Here is a 26,820-nt window from a genome sequence, read left to right on the forward strand (position 1 = left end):
AATGCATTTATGTTCTTGTGATTGAACAACAGTTTCCTTGTCCAGTTGTCTACAGTAGGGCACAAAATGAAAAATAATTATGTGTATTACCCCCAAGGGTTGGTATTACAATTTACTGGTGAGACAGAAACAAGCTAAATGTTTTCTTTATAATTAATACTGTCATACTGTCACTGTAATATGTAACTAAAGAGCCAACAACATCAACACTGCATAAGATCGTCTACTGTCTGTAAGTGAAGCAAGCTGAAGTTAAAGTTTGCCATGTGTAGAAGTTCTATCATCATCTTCTCAGGTCATGTCAAGTTTCCCCTTTTTAAAACTTTACAACTTTGGCCAACTGTTTTCTGTTCAGTGCCCTTACAATTCCATATCAACATAAATACAGTATAGACTCCTCCTTTCTTTCCTCAACCTGCCTCCCGAGGCTACCTTTCTATAAATCTTCAAAAAAAGATCTACCGCCTGCAGTATAGAAATGTTTACAATATCAGAGGCATGCTGCCTTCATACGCAGTGATAAAGGAAGCCTCTCAGTGTTGGTAGCGATGGAATTGCCCAGTCCTCCAACAGGGGCGAGCGAAGCTGGTCAAGATGAATGAGTCCACTATCTCAGGCATTGTCAGGGTGAGCCGGCTTGTTTATCCTCCAAGAAAACCTTTTATTCGATCTCAAATCACTGAATCATCCAAATTGACAGGAAAAACAATCACAGTGTCTCGTTCACATCTCAAAAAGCTTTACACTTCTAGTGCCATTGCAGTAAAGATGAACTACCACAGCTGACTATTGTACTGTACCCAAATGGGTAGTGGATGCATTCTGCTGCAATATCAGCATTTGCAGCGTTATACAATTATTAAGCAGTACAGTAGATAATTAATCATTATTTACTGTACTATCCATCTATTCAGAGAGGTAACAGACAGATGGAGGTAAAACATAATGTAATTAAAAAGCAGTTATAAGAAGATTACCATAACATTTCTCAATTAAAAACTCAGTGTCTGCGAATAAAACTCCCCTAAATCATAGCACTGAAATGGTCAGATAATTATTGAGATATGTCTGACAAAAGAACTGTACCTCTGTGTTCTTTCTCTTTTGGCTAAATTGATCATTATTGTCAGAATAAAGTTGTCTCAAAAAATTCAATGCTCGCTTCTGCAAAAGCAGCAAAATAGATTTTTATCAAGACAAATTAAGATGTCAAAGGGAATATACACTATTTTATGGGCAGCCGGGGCAATTCTTAAAACAGTATTAAATTAATAATTATCAAGAGAGGAAGCTTGTGAGCTTTTTGTCCTGCTAACATTAAGCCATACCTATCTGTCACGTTGATGGCCTCTCATGAGCACAAACACTGGATGAGGATGACAAACTGCAAGTCTGAATAGAAAACAACCAAGTTGTATCCCACCTAAATGTGGAGTATATTTTTTATGATAGTTTGGTCAGATATTTTATGCCAATGCGACTCAAACTGATGATGCCAATTGAAAAATTAATCAATGGTAGTTCATTGGAAGTTTGCATGTAATACAATTGTAGCAAATAAACCCAAAACTCAAAGTTACACAGGCAGGGGTGAGGAGATCGATGGCCATATTACTCAAGATGAGAAATATAAATTGAATAGGAAGTGAAACACATGCTCAAGTTTTGCTCTCATTCATCCATGTCTCCATGTGGTCTTACTGAACTTTGTCTAGGCACAAAAATAATGCATTGGAAAAATAAGCAAGTCTAATGTAATTATGTTGCAAGCATGTTGCACGTCAGCACCAAATTCTGCAATGACCAGTTCTGTTTAAGTGGACTCAAAAGACCTACAGTATTAATCACGCAACCACAAAGTAAAGGTTTCTTTACAGATGACATATCATCTATTAAAACAGAAGAACGAGCCACCATAAGCAGCTTGCTAATACAATATATTTCAGGAGAACAAGCTACATTCTTACTGTAATATAACTTCTTTAGGATCGTGGTCTTGAGTGTAAAGATTTGAGACTTTGTCCTGGCTTAAAACTAAATGACTAAATCCACCTACTCAGTCAAATATAATTATTTTGGAATAAGTGGACATATGAGGCTTTTGCATGTAAATTAAGACAATCCCAGAAACGAGAGTAATCTCTTGTTTCCTGAAAAGTTACAATTGGAGAATAAAAGGGCTGTGTATTTCTGTTGCAAAAGGTTAAGGTGGCAAAAAGTTTACAATCAATACTTCGAATACAATGCATTCTCAAGGGGACCAAAGGTTGTGTTATGAGTCCCTGGCTGCGAGTACAACTAGCCTTTACAAATTTTATATCTAGCATTGTCAGTCGATTGGCTATTACCTGCAATTAAGCAGCTTTAAGAAGACATCCTGGGGAAACAGGGCTGTTGCCAAAGATATTTACTACTGAGAGTGAATCTGCGTAATTTTGTAGTGTGATTTTTGATTTCTTTGTGCCTGGCAAGCATGTGTTCTGGATGGTGTCCAGTGAGGAGCTACCAGTAGCTACGGGCTTGGTTTAAGTGTGTGTGAGATGACATGGAGAGGCACTGTTTTTTTCTAAACAATGGTGGCTCCTGTGGAGGTTAGCATATATGCTGCAATAGCATCAGTGATATCAGAATTGGAGAGTATTTCATTATTGAAAAAAAGAGCAAAGGATGACACAAAAGGCGTTTTGCTATTCAAACCGTCAATCAAACCAGTTGTGAGCAACTGGTTTGATTGACGGCTGGTTCATCTGATCAATTCAGGTTTTGAAGTCACAGACTTTGTAACAATCAGCCTTCATGGGCAAAGTCATGTTGAGCCATACGTATGTTCAGCTTGAGAAGCCAAACAAAGTCATTGACAATGAGTCAAATTACTTGGTAGTAACAGAATGCAGTTTAGCTTCTTTGCGACATGTGATCCTGCAAAAGGTACAACCGGACAGTAATCCATTTGCTCTTATACTGAACTATGACAAATTATATTCACCGTCATACTTTGGAAGACTGAACAGAAACACTTTAATAAGTAGGGATATGGATTTAGTTATTGTTTTGTTGGTACATTTGGTCTAAGACATCAATCAATTTAAGTGAGACAGTAGACTCCAGATATTGTTTCACTTCAATGCTTTGGCTATTATTCTTTGTAACATTCACATCAAGTGTTAACTGAACTACCTGTGTGACGAGTGGCTCCAAAAGCCTCTCCACGGTCAGGGTACGGATTTCAAGACTCTTGGGGTCCCATTTCAATAGGATGGGGGAGGTGGCGGTCGTCATGGTCTCTGTTGGGAGCAAAAGCAGATCAATGGTTAGAGGAATGTTTGGTGTGGAAATATTGCACATTAGACTTACCCGAGAGGGCTTGAAGTGTTCACACAGTTTGTACATAGTGGTTTAGCTGTACCAACTCTCAAGAGACCTGTTTTTGAATACAGGTCTGCTGGCATGAATGTTTCTCAAAAGCTGAAAGATTGACAATAGACAACAGGTTACGTCACAGTGGTGGAAGCCTCGCTTGGACAGCATTGTGCTGTAGAACTTTTCCATATTCGATGTTTGTGTCCGACCAATGTTTGGTGCAGTCTTTCTAACCCACTATGTGCACATGCTATGTATTTTGTGATGCACCAATAAAGGTTGTTGACCAGGTAAGCTTTCCTGAGTTCCTTACAGTAATAGAGACAGCTCTTTAAAGAGGAGTTAGATGAAAAGAAGCAAAGAAAGTATCTTTTATTAATCCCCTTAGGGAAATTTGTATCTGCATTTAACAAATCCTTCAAGTTGCAGTGTGCTTCCCGATGAGGTGACCGAGGAGTCTGTGTCTTGCTCAAGGACATAGTATGAATGGGGAGACTGGAGATTGAACCGGCAGGACCTTGTGGTAACAGAACGACCACTCATCCCCTTGAGCCACAGCTGCCCCCAAAGATGTTGCTTTGAAATAGAGGACTCAAATACATTACAACTTATGTATACTTGGTTATACTTCCTTATGCAATTACATTTTAATTGTCATCACAATTATTATTAATAAATGAGCACGGTTGACTGCAATATTGATGTGTAAAATGTGCACTCCTCGAAAACTCTGCTGCATATCAAATCAAGCGCTTCCTAAATTAGACAGACACCAAGGGGCGATCAAAAATGTTTTGGTTTACTTTTAGATAGCTGTCATGCAGCTGTGTGCACACCCTACAGTGGAAGCCTGTGAAAATCTTTCTTGAATGTTGCTGCTGCAACATTGAAAAGGAGCGTTATTGTGAATGGTACTGTGTTGTATAAAAGAGAGCAGACGGACCATTACTTGTGTTACATATTATGTTACTTCTGACTTACTGGTCTTTCACATAAGTCTTATGAGCATTGTGTCACTGTGCAATAGTATTGATGGGGATATAGGCATAGCCAGAGACTTAATGGGTAAAGATGGACCCAGGATGTCCTTAATATAAAGTAATGTTTATTTTGACAATGACAAAGACGTTTATAACAATTTAATTAATTAACAAAAATATTTCCAGTTAAACATTGTGTTGTGTATTCATTGAGACCATATTTTATAATAATTAAAGTGCCAATAATAACTAATCCTCAGCCCCAGTAACTCCACAAAATAAACTACCGGCTCAAAAAGCAGGTTTTTATGGAGGTCTGGTAACTGTTGACAGTTGGCAAATCTTGGCTCTGCACATCAAATAAAACAAAGCACATTTAACAATTCTGCCAATCCTCAAATTAATGTCCGGCCATATCTCTAACCTTAAATTTATGGTATTAACTTTCTTAATTAACTCCATTATTACAATGTATCTCTCCAAAGCTGTAACTAATTGAGTAAGGCAGTAAATCCAGGAACACATGTATTATTCATCTGTTGAAAAGCTAGATGCCATTCAGTGGAGTTTTGGCATAGAATAGTCCACTTTACTTAAAATCCTTCAGCTACATACACTATGTTGTACTGGAGCAGCGCACCAGGAAGTGAGTGTTCTAGTGAAGAAAAGCAGGCAAAAGTAAAGAAAAATAGGAGAAAAGTTGGAGAAGTCAGCAAAGCCTTAAGTGATTCATATAAGTGAAAAGATGCACTCCTGAGATGGTGCTGAGCTCTGCAATATGAGTCTCAATCGTATAATTCTTTAGACAATCTGCTCTTTAACTTAGAATATTTTTTTCATTAGAGTTTTTAAAACCCTAAAGCTCAGTGGGGTTACATTGGGTGAATGTGATGACTGAACAGCTGGCATGAGGGTAGCAGTCTGTTTTACTGTGGGGATGTGTTTCTACAGTAAGCAATTTCAAAATGGGCCAGCTGGGACTGGCTCAGTCTACTGCCAATGTCAATGAGGCAGAAGGGAATAAAGGAAGAGAATGGGAATGACAGATCTGGGCCAAAGGCCCCTAATACTACACACAGTGGGGTTAATGATGGATGAACAGTAGGGAATATCGCAACCTGGCACCATCGATGAAATCACAAGCAAATCATCAAAGTTATTTCAAAATGTCATGGACCTTTAGCTCCAAATAAAATTTAGGCCTTCACCTATGCTGGTGACATTACATTTTGGTCCCTGCATGGAAATCTGGACAGGGACAGCTTTGTGCATCGTTCAGCTAATCAATCTATCATAAACAGTAGTTTTGCATTTAAAAAATGCACAAACAGAGGTGGGCAGGAGTGTTGAATCAAGTGATAGTCTTGAGTTACTTCTGGCAAAACAAATCCTTGCGCAATAAAGACAGACATTTTTCACACACTGCAAATTGTGAATTAGCAAGCTTACATTTGTGCTACAGTTAGTGCAGTGAATGTGGGGGAAAAACATATATAAAGACACTGACATTATTATTTTTTGTTGAGAGAGAAAAATAAGTAAATATTTCATTTTGGAACCTATTGTTGCTTTTTCCCTATAGAATGCATATTTTTGCTGTTAAAAAAAGACCAACAAAAGTAGTAACTCTTTCTCAACACTAACAGTGTGGGAGGTCATGTCAATTTCAAGCAGCTTGCATTAGCAGTCAGCTGGTTAGTTAGTAGCTCAGACTAACTTGAAATTATCTCTACAACAGTCTCTCTTTTTGAAGACTAGCTCAGCAGCTTTCCTTTATGACATTAAAAGCTTCCCGGCAGAGCATAGTGCATACAGTGGTAATAAACAGGAATGATGCAAATGCAGAGGAACATGCCACTGATAAGAAAACAGAAGCACTGAAAAATCTCAGGCTGCCATTGTAATACAATAAACAGTTTTCTGGTGTATGACAGTGGGACTTCTCAAAGACAGGGTTGTTACTGGTGTTGACACTTTATGGAATCAAAACAATTACAGAAAGTGGTTTTGTTAAGATTTTGGTAAACAGTGATTCATCATAGTGATTGTGTCAGTTATATCTGAACTGGAAATGTTTTTTGTTGAAAAAAAATGCTTTTGCCTCATGCACCAATTCACAGTGCGCTTTGGTTGGACATTACATAAAGCCGCAATTACCATATTATACAAATACTGCTTTATGTAGCATGCAAAACACAATGTGCAAAAATACTATTACACTTGCCAGTGACAGCGGATGTTCAAGTGACTTGTAATGTATTTTATTGTTGGTGGAGTTCTCTGCAAATGTCATGACGGTGTCAATAAATGCTATTCACACCAACGTATTATAGATGTAAAAATGTGAGAAATTGCGTCATTGCATAAGTTAATTATCATGTACAATGCATTGTGTAACACAACCAAATTATGAATAAAATTAAATATTTCAAACCTGCCAAAACATGGTTTCTGATGATGCAGAATGTAAGCAGGGAAGCAAAGTGAAATTCACTCAAAGATGTTTCTACACGAGGGAGTCTCTCATGAAGCACGAAGGAAACAGCTGAGAGACGTCATCTGTCTAATAATATCATAACTGAGCACTTTATATCAACAAATGTGATGATACAGACATCTGGGGATACATAAAAGCTGAATTTAAAAAGCCTCTCCCCCATGTTTAGTTGACACACCTCTCCCACCTTGTAAATAACCCACTGGGGTTCAACAGAATAGTCAGAAGGTACTGTTCACACATTCACAGCTAACAACTAGCTATACAACCTATGAACAGTGAAAGTTCCTCTTGAAATGATAATAGGCCAATGCATGTTATACTTGCCCAAGAGGGCTAGAGCTGTTCACACCGCTTGTAGGAAGTTGTCAGCTGTACCAACTTTCAAGAGAGCTGTCATTTGAATACAGGTCAGTTGTTAGATGATCAAGAAAGATTGCTTTTGATGTTTGCTTTGAAAGAGAATAATCAGCCACATTACTATGTATTTACATTTGGTTATACTTCTGGTCTTCCTGATGCTTGGACTGCATAAATAACTACATTTTAATTGTGATTACAACTGTTATGATTGAATTAACATGCTTAACTGCCATATTAATGCTTAAAATGCTTGCTTGAATCCTAAAAAGAATCCTACCCGACCCCCAAATAATGAAACTGTTATCAATGTTTCCAGTAAATTCAATAAAACCACAATGTGATCTTGTTTTATTGGATTTATTCTCTGAAATGCAACATGTATTCTGTTCCACAGTTTTGTTTTTGTGCTCGATATTGTGTCCCCAACAGCCATCATCGAAAAAAATGCATCCATGGAACTAAGAGAAAATAAGGTTAAGCAAGCAATGTGGCAAGGTTGTGAGTTCTGTTGTGTTTCCACTCTTGCTACTTGTCACTGAGGCACCACAGGTCCTCCACCATCTCTATGGTGTGTCCAAAGAAATACAAGAAATGAAAAAGAAATGTTCACAGCATGTGCCTATTATTAAGGAGAGATAACATATCACCCCCTCAGATCTGTTTTGTTCAACAAACATGTTTTGGTGAAGAGCATGAGCCAGACTTCAGTTGTAGCAATCTGTAAGATGTCCCACCATCTGCAGTGTACAAGTGTGTGTGTGTGTGTGTGTGTGTGTGTGTGTGTGTGTGTGTGTGTGTGTGTATAATACATCGTGAGTGTACATGTCACTGTGTGTTTACCAATGTGCCGGCTATTGTAGTGTACAGTTACTTGTCTTTACTTTCTGATACATCTAACAACTATTTCCTTCTGCCCCAGGATAGGATTTTGGGGAAAGATGGAGACGCTTTAGGGGGTTGAGAATAACACATTATGCTGAGAGAATAAGGTGCTGTCTTCTACTTTTTTAAGATTTATTCTAAAGCACAACTAAAGCATTCACATGAATATCTTCTGTATAATCAAGTAAACTTCTCACTATCAGTGTTCATGATGAATGCATTACAACCTTAATGCAGCTGGTAGCTGCAGCAATGGTTGCTGTTCAGCAATTCATTTCAGTCCTGGAAAGCAGCTTTCATCACTGGCCTGTCTGCAATTCCTGCTAAATTTGGCAAGGCATGCTCACCACATTTTAGCTTTGTTGTTAGCTTTCTTGTTTTGTATGGTGGTGCTACTATTTCCATTTATTAATCATGTCTGCCTACTGAAGATGTGCTACATTTACTGGGGTAGGAATGAATGAAAAGCAAGGAATTAATGCCATTTGAAAATGCCATTAAAAAGTAACCAGTCTATGATTGAGTCACAAAACATTAGTATCAATGTGTAGAATAACAAATTATCAGTCATATCACCGCCTCAGTTCCACAATACCAAGGACTGTTAAGTTATATACTGTAATTAACAAAAACTTGAGGACAAAACTCAAAAATATCTCTAAAAAGCAACAGATTCATAGGCACTGACTTGGTATATTAAATTCACAAAAAGATAAGCTGATAAAACTACAGTACAATTGCATTATATTAAACCTCATGCAGCACTCATGTACCCATGATGTGACGACAACTAAAATATGCCTATAAATAAAACATCTTAAAGTAAGGTTATCATATTGTTGCTCATGTAAAATATTGATTGGAAACACTTTGTAATGGAATAACCACACAGATGGGCGGCCCAGATGCTCAGTGGTTAGCGCTGCAGGCTTGTGTGGAATACTCATCTCATTCCCTTATTTAAGTGAGTTCACTCCAGGTGCTTTAGCTATCGCCCACAGCCTAAAGCCATGTACTGTGGCTGAAGTTGATGAGACTTTACATTGTCTGTCTTATTAGTTGTGAATATGTGACCTAGTTAGCTTTGCAACAAACCAGAGTTTGGCATGTTAAATAATAAATGGATTGGACTGAACAGTGATCGCGATTTAGATGCGCTTTGAAAGAAAACGTTACGTTATTGCTTGTAGCGGTTTAAAATACATAATGAATTAGTATCAATAATCACGTTCTTTATGAAGCAAATATTTATTGGACTAACTACAAAACTAAACGACAAAAATGTTTTTTCCATATTATTATCAGACTTCAGCGACTTCAGTTTGTATCATCTTTCTGTCTACATTAAAGATAAACACAAATCAGCTGAAACATGTTGACAAATCATACAACGTCGTGTTAAGAATTCAGTGTCATGGAGGCTGAGAGCACTAGGAAAACAATTTAACAACCTGTCACCGTGATGATTGAATAAACTGTGTTATCATCAAAATGCAGAAGTGGCAACAATGTAGGACTGGCAACAAAAGCCTCTGTAGCTACATGCTGTTTCCTGTAAGTCAGGTCATTTGTCACCTAATGTTGGGTCTTCTTGATACTGTTTATTTTTTTATTGCCCATTAAACAATATTATTACCTTAAGGTTCTGCTTGTGTCAGCTCTTCTCTGAAATACTGCTGATGACATGGCAGAGAGACAACTGATAGCGACTGTTAAGTAATTACCTCAGTCAACCAGGTGTTAAACTGCCCATTTTTTTAATCCGCCAAGACAAACACTGACTTCAGGTGATATTTAAACAATTCATGATTGATTTAATTATTTTTTTTACTTTATCAATTCTAAATAACAACGGCAATTAACAAGAGAGGTGAGTTACAGACAATATAACAGTCACGGCGACAGTGGTGCAGTGGTGAGCAGGGGTCGTCATTCACGCAGAGGATCGGTGGTTTGACCCCTGGTGCTAAATAAAATAAGACCATTATTATAGTGGGTGAATTACTCTCTGAATGCAACAGTAAAGCTCAGCAAATCTCTGTTGATTCATGACCATTACAGTGCTCATCCTACAGTAGGCTATAACGAGGATATCTTTGGTCTCATAATGCCCATATGATTATAACACAGGCTACAAGCAGTCTAACATCACTGGATCTGGATCTGCCACACACATTTTTTCCCCATGAGGAAGCATTTCAATCATGTCTCATTCAAATTGAATTGTCTGGTTGTGCAACGTGTGTGCAGTGGTTACTTTCTGCACCAGTGTACAGCAAAGAAAAGTCAGAAAACCACAAAACAAAAACAAAGTCAACCCTGAACAATGCATATATTTAAATGATTTTCAGATTAAATTATTAAATGAACGGATGATACACTGACCAACCTTGAAGACATGCAGAATTGTGTATTCTTTCTTCCTACAAACAATTAATGGATTGTCAAAAGTAGTTTATTATTATAACAATTATAACTAATTGTTGCAGCTCTATGAAAGCTAATGTTGCTATGCCACTTTTCTTGTGGTAAAGGAAGCTTGCAGTAATGAATCTGCTATATGAACTTTCAACAACTCAACATCAGACATTAATGCTGGACTAATATCCTCGTGACATTTTCATGAATGTAAAATCAAGCAATACGCTTCACACACTTGAGAGATATTATGCATTAAAAAAAGAAAAGAATAATAAGAAAGAGGAGGGTCATATCATCAACACAAGACTAGTGCTTTGATAAAGTAGAAATCCTGGCAAGAGGTGTTTTCTTCATTGCAGCTCGACAAATGTATGGCTATGGTTGGGTGTAGAGCACCAGGATTATTTTTTTTGACACGAGCTGCACCCAAAATCTCTCACAGAAGAAGCAGAAGGTTTTTCTTCAGAGCACAAAAACACTTTCTGCTCAGAACTAATGATGCAAAAGCTACATTTTGGACTGCTGAAAAAAGAAAAACAAACTGTTGACATAAGATGTGTCTCTTGTGAACAAACCATTCACCATGCAACATTAGCAATTAAAATCGGAACAAGGAAAAAACAAATTGTCATTGTATTGCAGTTCTACAATCCACTGTAAGCATCTTCAATTGTCCTACTATTTTGGCGTATGCCTCACAAATGGTACAGTTTGAATCACATTCTTTGTGCAAGCTGTATCTTGTGTGGATGTTGTGTAAATACATTTCTGGTTGCTTGCATTGTTCTTTTTCTTGCTATTTGCAATGATTTGTCAAAAGTGACTGAGACTGATGAAGTTGTGTTTTTAATGGAAGTAAATGAAAATAATCTCAAGGCGCGCTGTTGTTCTCAGACTGCTCTGGTGTTTCAGATGTCCAACTGTATAAGCTGTAGCAGGATGATAAGTGCATCTCAACAAATCAGGTAAACACGGCCGTGGCAGTTAAGGCAGAGATTCTGCTGAGTCAGAGCTCTGTTGTGCATCTTTATTGATTAAGCACCTGTCATACAGAGCAACTCCAACCTTGTTTATTAACAATACCAAAGAAAACAGATGTCATGGTAATCTTCCATACTGTTGGCTCCACTAACACAAACAGGAAGCCCTCGCTTTAGCCGCATGTGGTGCCTGAGGATTTGGTGTTGTAGCTGGACTACTGCACTGGATATGATTTAGTGCCTGATTGTTGGCAAAATATAATTAAGCATGGACTTGAACAGATGTTGCAATACATAATAGAGTTTACTTACTTTATTTGTACCCTGCGAGCACGAGGCTGTGACAAGCATGGGGTCCTAAACGATCTTGGGGGCAGGGATAGATTAGACATCCATTACCCCCGCTGCTTGTATTGGTCACTTTCAACACCCAAAGTCTCCAGCGGGACGCCTCTTTTGTGATACACACCACGGTTCAAAAGTTTTAAATAATGAAAATTAAATGTATAAAATGTGAATTGTTTACTGAACCATTTATTTATTTGAAATGTACAGTACCTACAGAATGCTGACGTGTAAACCCACTTCACTGTTCCCTGACAAATGATGAAGAAGCTGTGGACATGTTTACATAATCCTGACAATTTGCACGTACCTCAGTAAGCAAAAATGTTTAATTTTTTGAAAGGTTAGTTTGTGTATCCCATTAAAGACAAAGATTGAAATGGAGACATCAGCCACTGTCTTTCCCAAAAGCCTCACAAGTCCACTTGACGAGCAAGGGCTGCGCAGCTAAGAGCGCATGAGTATGTTTGAGCTGGTGCTGGTCACAGCCCCGTGTTTGGGGGATCACATCAGTGCACAAGGAGCAGAACTGCTCTTTCGCAAGGAGAGTTTTGCTCTTGCTTCTGTGCACTCGTGAGGCGTGCACGCATCTGGGGTTTGGTAATTAATTAAACATTGTATAGTTTCACAATACGATAACCAAGGCAACATACATTAGAAATGTTAGATGTGCATTGTGCAATCATTTACAGTAAAGACCTCTGTCACTGCTCCATGTGTTACTTTACCTCTGGGAGGACAATTTGGGGTATTTTGATGGAGATCTAAATCCATATCTGTTCATCACATGTTATGCAGGCTCTCAATATGTAAAATCAGTGAATCAACAGAGGAAATGTCATACATGCTTCGCAGAGGAATTCACGATTATTAATTCATATTAAACTTATGATTTATTCACTGTAACTCAAGTCGATCAATTGCATTTTAAAAGCTCAGTTTAGTATGGTTTAAATTTGCTCCTTTGGAGTCACTAACTCTTTATTTCTCTCTCATCTGGAGTTCTTTGAGACGGAATCAAAATAAAGACTCCTCTCTCTGTAAGTTCATGTTAATATGGATTAACTTCCCTGCTATGAATGTATTAACAAATGAGGTTAATACATGATAAGCATTCAGGGAGCAGATAAATACGGTCACAGTAAGCACTAAAAACGGTTTAGTAGCATCGTAACATTATACCAATGTTTATTTACATGTAGAAAATATTGATGTATTTAAGAGAATAAAGAAACACATTTTCTGTAATCACAACCTCCATATAATTTACACAAAGCTGTTTTAAGGTTTAATGCGTGCCTCTGAAATCAATGTTACGAATAAAAACAGCCTCAGAATTGAATAGTTCTTTACAAGAACATGGAGAAGATGTTGAAGAATTTCAGAAACTGTAATTTTAACTAAAAACATGGAAAGAGATGAACTCCCGCTGAAGTGAGTGAACCTGAAGCTGGTGCTTTGTCTCACTTCAATACAAGTAAAATATGTATTTAAAATGGTATATGCCGTGGGTTTTCAAAGCGAGAAGACTATTTTTCACTGGAAATGCTTAGCCCTGAAATTGTGCATATTCATGCTTATTTGTTACAGATAAAAAAATATTCAAAAGTTTAAACTCCGCTTGCACTATAAATGGAATCAGAGCTTTCTTTACCATGTGACACTAACTTTGTGACTACAATCCCTGTCATTTGTCATTATGGAAAGTTAATATGCCGACACTGCATTGACCCAGATTCAGAGTGGAGTTAAGCACATGCACACACTTGGTGTGGAGCAGTGGGGGAGTCTCTAAAAGCAGAAGTCAAGGCTGAAGCTGTCATATCGCTGCTTTCCAGAGCCTTGCTCTTAGAGCGGCCAAAATAGGCTGATCAAAGTAGAGCACAACCTGTGAAATTCAGAAAAGCAGTCGTGTTCTCTTAGGAATTCAAAAACCGTATTTAGAAACATAAAGCACTCTCTGCGAAGTTGAATAAATATTCTTGTGAAAACACCTGCCCAGGCTAGAATGGAATGTGTCCATAAAAATCCTAAATCGGGACACGTCAAACAAGTTTGAAATACACTGCTGCAAGCCAGTGTCTGTCAAATTGTGTGTTTTACAGTGTCGTTTAAACACCTGTTCTGTCCTGTTCTCCTCCAGTCTAAATGCTGGCCATCTCAGTTCTTATTGTAGGTGTTTGGCCTGAGTTAAATGAGACATACAGTTATTGGGCTCTGATGCTAGAAGCCTTTAATCGACTACACCACTTCTGCACCTTTAGCCGTTAAACAAATAGTACAAACCATTGTTAAATATTTGTGTTTAAATATTATTTGTTTTGTTTGTTTTCGTTTTGTATTTTTCATTGTGATCTTTTCATGTCTTCACGCTTTGAATAAGGGAACATTGTGGTGAGGAGCGTGATGGGCTATGACCGCTATTCATAATAATAGAGTCTGAATGCCAAAAAATTAGACTCTAGCAGAAGATGAGTGTATAACCAGTAAAGTGTACTGGTCAGATGTTGCAGTCCAGATGAACTCTTACCATATACTTTTAGCTCAAATAGCATTGAAACTTCCCTTTGGAAGATTTAAAGACAAATCCCTCTTCTCCCACAACGATACAGCAATGTATCTGGGTCAATATAAAATTGCTAGAGCAGAAGACAACTGCTTTCCACTGCAATCACATCTCTGTGCCAAACTGATACGATTTAAAAGAATTGTTTTAATTACTTAAGCATGACAAGATTCACAACCTTGCAGGAAATCTCATAAAAAGGCTCTCCCATTTATGCATTTCACAGAGATTAAAAGCTGGTGCAAGGTGTACCTTGCAGAGTTTTTAACTATAGTATACTATGGAGCAATGTCTGAATGAGCAATTCCTTGTTTTGTTTGCACTGTGCATCATGTGGAATATGACAAAACAATTTAGCAATACATCCAAAAAGCAATAAAGAAGACAGCTTAAAGTAAGTAAAAATGGATGTGAACAAAGCAGAATTTAAAAACTTAACATATTTCACTAGAAAGGACCTCAAGGATACATACAATGTGTTGTGGTGAAAAACCCCAAATAGAAGCTTAACATCAATTGTGTTTGTTCACAGGATAACTCCACAAGGCATCTTTAATCATGTAAAATTTTTGTTTACCATACAAAATCCATCACCTATATCTATACCTAGTATCGCTGATCCATACTGTGAAAACAACACCATCTAATTGAGTTTTACTAATTATAACATGGAATTATCTGCCTGCATTAGCTTCTTATTTAAACTCCTTGTCAAACACAAATGTAACATCTCTTTGTTGTACTATTAATACAACTTTAATATAAAAACTTACCTGATCTCTGGCAGCTGCAACCTTTTGGGATTTTTTTTTTTTTTTTTTTTTTTGCACTTTGTTCAATGAGTTTTTCAAGAGCCAGTCCACACAAATGTTGTCACAAGATGATAATGTATTTTCCATCGGTTTGAATGGGACAATGAATCATCTGACCTAGCTTTGCAGCCCTGCAGTCAATACAGCAGACAATGTTCAGCTTTGATTTGAAAGGGGAAACACAGGTTTCTTTAACACCTCGGATTACCATTTGTTATACTAGAATGGTTATAGAATTGCTATAACCATATACTCTATAGCACCCTAAATGTATGTCCTGTCAGAAACTGTCCATCAATATGGCTTTTTTTAAAGAAATTTCAATGCCAAAAAAATACAGAGCCCATACAATTATACAGCTGCCATCATAGATGCCTTATATTTGCCATGGGAGGTAGTAATTGTAACCGGTAGAAACAAATGAGACACTGTATTCCCGAAACATTGAAATGGATGTTTAACATGTCAGCTGGCCTTGGGAGGGTCATTATTTTCTGTGCCGGTAGACCCGCTTTGTGTTGTGGACATCATGGGTTGGTCAAGCCATAATAAACAACTCAGCAATGATGGCAATTTCAGCTCAAGGCAGGAGTAAACTAATTCTGAGTTTCACAAAAATGGCCAATCGATGAGATTGCGTCAGATCAACATGTTGTTGGAAGACTCACAGAATTTACAATTTGTAGAGGTTAGGTGATCTTAAAATCCCATAGAAGCTATTTGTTGCACAGCAAGCCCAGCAATCACCCCACCATTCAATTCAACGCACAAACAATTCACACAATAAAACTCATTCCTAAGAGAAAACAGCGAAGTTGAGCATAACACAATGATTGATATAAAAAAAATGATTGATATAGGATTATTAAAACAATAACCAAAACTATGGATTAAAGTCTCAAAAGTTAGTTGCTGCATTCACTCAGAATGTCAATATTACACATGCAGAGTGAACAGTGAAGGTTTGAATTTGAACACATGCCAACAGCTCCAGCTATTATTACACAAGTGTACAAAAGAATCACAGAAACTGCTCCCTAAAAGAGAACTTTAACACCCTGTGTATTCTATGTGTGTGTCATCCTGGTGTTTCTTGATTGTTTATTCCTTTCACCTGTTCTCATTTCAGACACCTAGCATGAGCCTTCCCCCTGTGTGATTGCAAAGCCCCGCCCTTATTGTTTCCACCTGTGCCTTGTTGCCTACCTTTCCTGTGTATTTAGTGTGTCTTTCTTTTATTGGTTGTGTGATTGGGTGCATCCCGAGTCTCTAAATGGCTTCCCTGTTTCCCTCACTTGCGTCCCTTCCTTGCGCCTTTGTCCCGCCCACCAGGGATGCACGGAGAGACGCAAGGAAACCAAGCGAGGAGAGAAGACGCGAGGAAACATGTTTTAAGAGACATGAGACGTCCTTTCCTCTGAAGCGCCACGTGAAGCGATGTCGGTTTCTCATGACTGCAGCCGACTAACAGCTGATCACAGCTGGATCAGGTGTTAGTCGTCAGAGTTGTTTTCTGGTCCGGTTTAGCCAACATTCTAATAAAAATTAAAATATTGATAAAAATGATTGTTTGTTTTCACTTGATTTAGTAGTTTTAAACTACAACATATATAAATAAAGACACAGCTATCATCAGTGTCAGAGTAGAGATGTTTTTTCTGTAGTCTGTTACCTGTTAAACAAACTGCATTGAGTATATATATATATATACTATGTTGTGTTCAGGGTCCTGCTTATACGCAGGATCAATTACCAGTGGAATGCATCTTATTTATTAATTATTTATGTCGATCGTCGAAATTGTAAATGTGACATAATAAAATAACTATACATGTTGTAAAACGTGTTTCCTCTTTCCAGCTCTCTGATTTTAATTACATACATAATACAAGTTATTGAGGGAAACAACTGATCAAATCTTTGAAGAAAATATTTTGTGGTCCTTTTTTTGTTCAGACTTACAATGAATGAACACATTTTAACCAGATGGTGAATAAGAAAACACTAAAAATATATAACGTTTATTTTGTGATCGTCTTCACTCATCGTCTTTCACGTATGAAACTCCAGCGGTCAGTCCGCTCTGCTGCAGCGTCCAATCAGAAAATAAAGGAACAGTTAGGGGGCGTGTCCAGCATTAAAACACTTCCTGGAAGTCTGCTCTCGGGGCTCTTTGATCATCACTCCTCCGATTTCCCCCCTCGCGCCTCGATCCTCGATCCTCGCTCCTCGCTCCTCCAGGCCGAATAAGAGCTTTGGGACGGCCTTTAATATGGCGGCACAGAACCACTTCCGGTTCAGTCGAGGAGCGAGGAGCGAGGAAACAACAATTTAGAGACTTGAGATGCACCCATTGTCTCCTTTGTAATACCCCTGTGTTTTGTGGTGCTCTCAAGTGTCTGTTTTTGGTACCAGTTTTTTCCTTGTTTTGTGACTTTGACCAGTAAAGAACCTTGTGCTTTTTCCTCACCTTGACTTTTGCCTGTTCTTCTGCTCCTGAGTTTTTGCCCTCCCACCCCCGGGTCGTGATAAAAGCAGTTTATGTATTTAACAATAAACCTATGATATAAATCAAGAAATATCCATGATACAACCACAAACACACTACCTAAAAGCAACAAACAATCATGTAATAGCAGACGTAATCTCACGCAAGACTTAACCACAGAGGAGAGAGAAAAGGAAAAAGATGGCGGACATAATTGTGTATGTGATTATGCTACGCGAGACTTAATAATGAAGGAGGAAAGATAGGAGGCCATGGTTATTTAGCAATAAGACACGCAAAGGAGGCCATGACGTCCAGGGATTTTGCCTCGTGTGATATTTATGTTTCTCTGAGTGTTCCACAAACTAGTTATTACGCCCCTACAGGTTGTGGAAACGGTCTCCCTTACGATCCACCGTCTTGTGCGAGCTGACTATAAAGAGAACTGTCATTGGTCGACTGATCTCAGGGTTGCCAGATGCACGATAATTATCCTCCAAATACAACCATTTTGAGCTTTTGGTTAGATACTGCGCCATCACCAATTTGCCAAGACTGAGCACCTTGTCACCTCCACTCGCGACGATTTTCCTGTTACGCTCTAAAGAAACTAGTTCGGCATAAAATATCACTGCATCAATAATTGACTGGAATTTCAGCGACAAACTTTTTTGGGTACTTCAATTCATTCTTATTTTATGAGCTAAAGATTGTGTAGAGGCTCAACAGTGGAGCGGGATGAAACCATAACGGGGTTCACCTCACGGCCTATAGTTGCATTGTTTACAACAGCAGCCCAATGTATAAATGACAATGTATGTATCCGTCTTTTATCATAAATCATTATGTTTTCACTAACAAATACCGAGAATATTGGTAATATGTGATTAATCCACAGAAACCTGTAATTAATCTGATTAAAAATTTTAAATCATTTCACAGCCCTAATATATATATATATATATATATATACACTGTTGCCTGTTGCTACAGTTGGTCAGGTCTAGGTTTAGCAACGACCAGGTTTAGCAATGACCATCAATGTATTTTTTCTTGGCACGGGCATATTCCAAGATGACAATGCCAGGATTCATCGGGTTCAAATTGTGAAAGAGTGATTCTGAGAGCATGAGACATAATTTTCACACAAGGAGTACCCCATAGAGAATCTTTGGGATGTGCTGGAGAAGGCTTTCCGTCATCAATACAAGATCTTGGTGAGAAATTAATGGAACACTGGATGGAAATAAACTTGTGACATTGCAGAAGCTTATCGAAACAATGCCACAGCGAATGTGTGCCGTAATCAAAGCTAAAGGCGGTTCAACAAAATATGAGTGTGTATGACCTTTTTTTTGGTGGCGACTTTTTTTTGGCCAGACAGTGTATGCACACTATGGGTGGAATTTAATGTCTTGTTTAGACATCGACAGCAAATTGCCCTTGCTCTTTTAACAAGATACAATAGTGTGTTGATAATGTATAACTGTCAGTGGTTGTCTGAGATGAATAGAGAAATGACTGTAACAGGAAGCAGACTTTACAAACATATGAATATCCTTTTCTGAGAATGTGGGGAAGACACTGAAAAATGAATGCGTTCATTGCACCGTTAGGCATTTCTGGGAAAATCTGTCAGCAGCTGGCACATTCTCAGCCTTTAATACCCCAGTTTTTTGGTTTATTTATTAGAAACGATCTATCTTATCTCGGGGTAAGAGGTTCTTTTCACATTCCATGAAACGCCTCATGTATATGACTTTAAAAAAAGTGCCCTGAAATAATATGCCCCTGGCTTCCCACTCTAAGCTTCTAGGATAAGCCCTAGATGTTAAACCCTAGAATGGCCCCTGGTCAGCATATAGTGTTTCTGTAAAAGCGTTGAAGAAAAGCAGTCATCTAACAATAGAAAAGTTACTGCACCAAGACAGAGTACACACACTGTGGGTGAGGAGCTGGGCCAATACTGGGGGCTCACACTGGTCCCAGATGGAGCTGATGGTGGGCGGGTCGATAGGGGGTGCGAATGAGAGAGACAAGTGAGGTCTCAGAACAAGGACTGAGACTATGAGACTCTTAAATGTCCTCTTACAAGACTCCCTTGTACAGATTTGTTTTGGATAGAATCAAAACAAAACGGTGGCAAAACAGAGGTTAGAGACAGTAGAAGTAGAGAGGGAACTTTCAAGTACCATAAGTGTGTTAGTACTCTAGATGGTGAAAGTGAGAATGACACTGAATGTTTCCAAACAAATTATGCACAGTAATTATGCACAACCGCATTTTCATTTTCCTGTTCGCAGTTACTGATGCCTTACTACATACTACATGTACAAAATTCACTTGAAGTATGTTTCTCTAGGAAATTAGACTTCACTCTTTACTGATGAGATAGAAACTAGTCACGAACTATGGCCTTGACCAATTCAAATATATGGCTGACGCTGCAGACACAACTGTTCTCCTTGCAATTGCATTGAATTCCTAACAAGTAAAACATACTTATGTCTTGGAGTGAGTTCAGATAGAGTGGAACATATTTCATTTTTGCAATTGCCAAAAATAAATACTGTTGCTTACAGGAAAAACACTTTGCCAAAACCAACAGGAAACATTAATATGAGTTGTGTAATTATACTGTTGCATCAAGCTGTGTTATTGAAAAAACAATAGTAGATACAGTTTAAAAGGCACTACTTACTAATCCTAATATTAGGGGCAAAAAGGTGTAGATAACACATTTCTGTAGTCAAGATTATGTCCATTTTTAATGAGAAGTTAATGGCAAATGGACATGTACTTGTACAGCACTTTTCTAGTCTTCAGAACACTTAAAGGGCTTTAACACTAGATGACATCATTTACCCATTCACACACTGATGGGAGGAGCTACCTGCCCATGAGGACTCACTAACATTCATACACATTCACAGACCGTAAACAGAGGGTTAAATGTCTTGCCCAAGGACATATCGACATGGGCTAGCTGTGCCGGGGATCGAACCGCCAATCCTCTGATAAAAGAAGAGCCTGCTCACCACAGTGTATGTTGACAATCAACATACACTGAAGTGTATGTATGTCTTTACAGGACTACCAGAGATCCAGTGACTTGGACATGCAGCTCTAAGTTTAAAAAATACATTCTTTGATGATCACAATTCAAGGCATCTTAGTCTTTGTAACATGAATTCTTAGAGTGAAATGTATCAAGCTATAAAAGGTGTTGTCTCCCCATCGTCCAAGTTTACCTGAGCAAGACACTTAAGCCTGAATTGCTCCCCGGTGCTTCACTAGAAGCAGCCCACTGCTCCTTGAAATACTAAGAATGGGTCAAAAATGCAGAGAATAAATTTCCCCACTGTGCAACTAATAAGGGATTATTCCTAATTTGAAACCTTTAAACCTGCAGTTAGCCCAAGCTGTAAACAATTTAGTGTTCCCTAATCTTATACCATACTATAGCCCTTTTGGACTGTATTAACCGGAATCTGGTACTTTAACCCTGGTAAAAAATAAAAAAAAGACCTTGGATACGGAGTGGACACACATGAGGATGCATAAATCGAGAGATTTTAAAAAACAATCTGACAAGAACAATACAGGCCCACTAATCTATAATTAAAAATGGCAACGTTTTAATTGATTAAATTGGTTCAAAGATGATTTTATATAATTTCCATTTGAATGATCATTTACAGACAGTTTTGATCACAAATGGGGGGGGCTCCAAGCTTACACTGAGTGAAGGCAGGGAAAACCCTGGAGAGGTCATCAGAATATCGCAGGGCTGACATAGAGAGACAGACAGACAACCGTTCACACTCACATTCACACCTATTGGCAATTCATAGCCGTCAGGTAACCTAAACTTTTGACTGATGGAGAAAGCCCACTACACAGCGTGAAGGGCCAGCCAGTCTGGGATTGGACCAGTGTTGTGAGGCACCAGTGATCGCCGCTACACCATTGGGGCAGCCCAGTATGGACATGTCCCTACCAATATCCAATGTCTCATAAATTGCCCCTCACAATATATGTATTCTTTTATTCAAATACAACCACTGTTGTGTCAAATGGTATTTTGTATCAATTCAGTAAAGAATAGTGCATTTTAATTTTTAAAAAAAGGTAAAAATGCCATATTATATAGTCTAATGTAGCCGGTAGTTATTTGGACATGCACAATGTTTCGTCTACAGTGTGGTGTTTTTCCTCTGACCATATCGCGATTGCTGTCTTTGCGTCCCCTTCCTCATAGATTAATCTCTCAGTGGACTGTGGGGAACAACAGAGCAATAACATAATGCACATCATACTATACAGCACTTTTTTCTTTTCTTTTTCTTAAATTACTTATATATTAAATTTAGATGAATTAATGTATCATGGACATGAGAAGGAAGGTAACACATGCACATTTCAAGAGTTTACTTGGCCCGAAAAAATAAACCAAAGATGACAGAAGAGAAAAATGCCAGCATGTGTAAAAAAAAAAAGAAGAGAAAAATGGATCTACAGGAGAGTAAATATCTGAAAGCAATACAGAATGCCTGAGAGTACTGCTTGTACCCAGGCGCCACAATCGCAGGTTGTCTTCTTTAAAAAAAAGACATATTCTACCAATACATGTTGCATACAAATTCACAAGTATACAGGAAATGAAGTGTGAAACTTTAGCTAAATACGTGTCACCTTGGTTTAACTCTTTCTATCGTATTTATTCATCCCATCAAGTTGACTTCCTTTTTTAGAGGTACTTGCTTACCTTAAACGTCTATAGGTCAATGCTGCAAATCAGCCAACATAAGCAACATTTCTACGGGGAAAGTCACATTCCATCAACGGACTACGAGTTCAAAAAAGCAATACAACACATAGCTTATGGCAAATCAGTGCGACGTAAGGGGAGAGTCTCCTTTAAAACCTGAAGACATGGACACCACATTATCAAGTCTGCCCTTATATTCTGCACTATGATGATTGAAAAGAAGACCTGAGCTGCGTAAGATATAACATATCCACACAAGTTGTGATGACTCAATGGGTACGCATAGTTTTGCACTTTTCATCGTCATAAGAAAATGAAAAAATAGCAACACAACTTTGTTGTTTTTTGGGGGGATTCACATTCACCCACAATATCATGGAGGGATGAATTGATTTGTATTTTTCAATAGCCCTTGAGAATATAACTAGGCTGTAACAATATTAAACTTTCACTGCAACAGCTTTTTGCCAGGCTGTGTGGGTGTGGTCTAAGGCCAACTAATAAACATGAAAAGGAACTTAAGAAAATAACCTTGTTTTTTTCTTGCTGCACCAAGTTGCTGCTGACATAATACTTTCTAGCAATGCTGTATCATCTAGTTTATTGTCCCTCCTGAAACATTAGTTTTTTTCAAGTATACTTTAAAGTTCAGTGTGAGATACTGTGATGAAATACAGTGTTAAGAAAAACAACAGATGATTCAAGACAATTTTACATAAACTGAGGTCACATTCTGTTGAATAAGCTAAGTAATCAACTGTCTCCAAACGCCCACAATATTATTTACATCTTAAAGATGAGGAGATACACACATAAACCAAAAAAAAATAAAAATTGGTGAAAATATTTGCTCTCAGTTTATTGCAGTTCCACATTGCAGCATGAGATAATACACAGTATGGGGTTAGGAGTGTTAAAATCAATGCAGTAGACAAGAATGTTAAATCTATTGATCTGTGTTGTTTCTATCACCTCATCTCTGAAACAGAATCAAACATTTGTGCAAGAGCTGGAGTGAGAGAAGGCAATCCTGTTCCAGTGAGCGGGGCTACCATGACTACCTTAAAGCTCTGCTTCAGTGCAACAACAGGGGGTTTCATGGTGTTCAGCCAATATCGCTTCCTCTCCCGGGAGACAGAGAACACAATGCACTTCGGACTGCCATTAATTGCAAAGTCTCACCCATAAATTATGGCAGTTCCTTATCCCCACTAACCAGGCTTTATATTGCAAACTGCAAAATTAAACTGAGCTAAACATTTAGATAATTACATTCAGGTGGTTGTTAACCGTTGTAATTTGTTATTATGAAATAAGGAATGAAAAATAAGAAATAGGTTACATAGTGGGTGAAATTAATTGTGTTTCAGAAACACCAAACTTGACTAATTTGGCTCAATGGGGATACACTTTTTTTGATACCAGCTTTAGAGTTGTACAAATGTTTGTTTTTTCCCTCCTCCAAAGTCAAACCAAATTCCTATTGAGTTTGTTTAGGGACTAAAAGTGATATACTAATAATAATTTCAACTACTAACAGCAATTCTAAATGTCACCTCTTCTTAACTACTGAAGCAAGCTTAGCAATGATCTATCGAAAGGATTGTATAACAGGGTAATCTTGATATGGCTGTAGTCTACTGTAAAATATCCTAAAGGTTAAAACAATAACCCATGCATGAAATATGGTGATACATAGTGATACCTTTGCAGTTATTCTCTAAAGGGCAGAGAAGAGTCTGCTTGGCAGCTCATACCTTGCCTGCCTCTTGTCCATATTTAGTAAAATATACACTTTGGAGTTTATATAGTTCTTGACAAGCAAAATGACTGCAATACAAACATTTTGTACTTATTATTTCGAAAATGAATTATATCAAATAAAAGGAAATGTTGTACTTTTTGAGTAATTAATTGTGGTTACTGTAGTGTTTGAATCATTACTCAATTGTACAATTGCCAGAAAGTTAGTTGACAACAATTTTCTTAATCAATTAGCTTTGTAACTGTACACGCAGAAATGCCAAACAGTAGGTGGTCTCACCTTCTCAGAAGTAACACTCTATTTTTAGATGCCTCCTAACACACCTTAAGGTGTCTTCTCAGGCCCTGGAAATATGTGATTAGCATTAGAAGGCATTTTAATACAAGTTATAGCCTAAAATTGAATGAATTGAATTTGAAAAAAAAATACTTCTCACCAAATAAAACCCACAGCACACTCGACAATAAAGACAATCTTTCACTAAAGCATATGAATAATTAGATTATTTTAGCCTTTGCAGGCTGTCCCTTCTTCCAGCAACTAAAGTTACATGTTAAATATATGTGGAAGGGGGAGAGACCCACACAGCCCTGACCAGTGAGTGTGAGCATTCCTCCTTGCCAATCAAAAGTTCAGATTCTAAATACAGTCACTATGTGACCCCTGAGACCCCACATCTCCAGTTACAGGAAGAGAATGTGGCTCACTACACTGGGTCACAAAAGCATGGCTCTGGCTCCACTGCTCTGTTGGCTCACTGTTAAATGCACTCACAACAGCCTGAATGGCGTGTTTGTGTGTGTGTGTGTGTGTGTGTGTGTGTGCGCGCGCGCGCGTTCGTGCGAGTGAGTGAGTGAAAGCACAACACATATACAGACTCTATGGATAGTTTCCAATGCTATATGTTTTTTTTCATCTAATGAACATCAGAACAAACAACAGTTTACTGCAGCTTGTAACATAGAAGACAGCCAGAAGATATGGATTAACCACAGCTTTTTCAGTTGTAAGTTCACTCTGAATGCACGTTGTTTGCCCTACTGCTCGAGTAAGGGGCAGTTGACACTTAATTGCAACACTTGAATCAGTTCCGCTTCACGCCAGGTGGTCAACTTAATTGTTCTCTAAATGTGGAAAGAGCTGGACGAGACTTTGACAATAAAGTAGCGTCGCACTTGCAGAGACAACGCAAGGCTATGGGCTCCGCTAGACTTAAAACATTTGAATCAAGCACTGAGGCACAATAAATAATTCAAATAATTTGCAGAGATTTAGCGGGACTCGTAATTCATGCGGGAGATACCAACACACGCGTTTAATTAAACTGCATACGCAACAATATTAATTAAACAAAGAGACAACATGACCCAACAAAGACGTTTGATTCAGAGCTTTGTTAACACACGGAGGGCAAAAAGCTTCGCGTGAGGGAAGACATTGAAGGATAACCATCCCAAACTACCCCGAATAATTAAACAGCCATAGATGCAGATGTGGGACCGTTATTTCACGAGCACAAAAGTGGCCGGTGTCAGCTAGCTTAGCCTCTCCACTAGCCTAGCAGCCTAGCTCGTCTCTGCCCGACAGGCTCTCCTACAAATCGGGAGAGAGGCTTTCAGCACTGGGTGCACTGGATAGCAGTGCTCGAAGTGCGGTGGAGCAGAGCAGGCGACAACAATATTTTAGCTGACGAGGCTACGTACCTCTCAGCACATTAACCCCGTGGAAGCATGTTGTGGTACGTCGAGCTGTTAAGTATTTCGGTGCAGGGGATTTATTCACACTGCCAAACCAGCAAAAAGGATGAATGAAACAGCCAGACCTCGCCTAAGCTAATGTTAGCTGCAAAGCGGGTCAGTCAGTGCAGCAAGTGTAATGCTACCAAGATGTTAGCAACGACAAAAAAAAGCACCCAGTTGACATAAAAAAAAAACCTCAGTCTCCAATTGACAGTACGCACCTTTAACCGTTGGAGATGACACCTCGTGCTGGTCCGCGAACTGTGTACAGCGCCTGGTTTCACTGAGTATTTCCAAAAAATGGTGTCCTCTTGTTCAGTTAACCCACGGCGAGCAGTGAGAATCGACTCTATCCGGACGCTTTCCTCAGTCGTGTGGTGCTGAATTTGAGGCTACACGCTGCTGTCGGTGTCTTGGAAATGCCTCGTCTTCCTACGCCTGCCTGCGAAATAATGACCCCTCCCAGCGAACCAACCACAACAACGGAGTAGGCAGGTGCAGATGATGGTGCGCTAGTAACGGAAAGCCTTGCGATATAGTGGGCCGTGTGGTAGGTTCCAGGGTTGTCAAATCAGGAGAGCCTCCGCCGTTGACGCATGCGTGGTTCCGAGTGAGAGGATGCGCCCTGTTAGTGAACACATCGTAGGGAGGATTTCTGGGCTGTGACATATTGTGGGAGGGTGCATGCCAATTCCAGCTGTAGTAATACTTATAACTATATAACACAATACTCTAACTGTGTTGAAACCTTAATACATCAATATAATGAATTTTATAAGTAACATGTCGAAACGTTTACTGTAACAGCTGATTAGCCATTATGAGGCCAACGTTTGCACAGAACATCAGAC

The 26,820-nt window shown here is 38.6% G+C and overlaps 1 protein-coding gene across 3 annotated transcripts in view; it reads right to left on the bottom strand.

The window, feature by feature from the left end:
* Window positions 1-26,514, bottom strand: part of ctnna2 (catenin (cadherin-associated protein), alpha 2) — a 281,855-nt gene extending 255,341 nt beyond the window's left edge. For all 3 annotated transcript variants that reach the window (XR_011078175.1, XM_068588776.1, XM_068588777.1), the window contains exons 1-2: window positions 26,191-26,514; window positions 3,178-3,284 (exon numbers count right to left, since the gene is read on the bottom strand). Coding sequence is in view for 2 of the 3 variants with exons in the window: in XM_068588776.1 (XP_068444877.1) it covers window positions 3,178-3,279 (102 nt within the window). In the remaining variant the exon portion in view is untranslated. The remainder of the gene's footprint in view (window positions 1-3,177; window positions 3,285-26,190) is intronic.
* Between the last annotated feature and the right edge of the window lie 306 nt (window positions 26,515-26,820).

This window comes from Clinocottus analis, unplaced genomic scaffold, assembly GCF_023055335.1.
Source record: "Clinocottus analis isolate CAN_PGR_092001 unplaced genomic scaffold, fCliAna1.0.p SCAF_22, whole genome shotgun sequence".
Lineage (NCBI taxonomy): Eukaryota > Metazoa > Chordata > Actinopteri > Perciformes > Cottidae > Clinocottus > Clinocottus analis.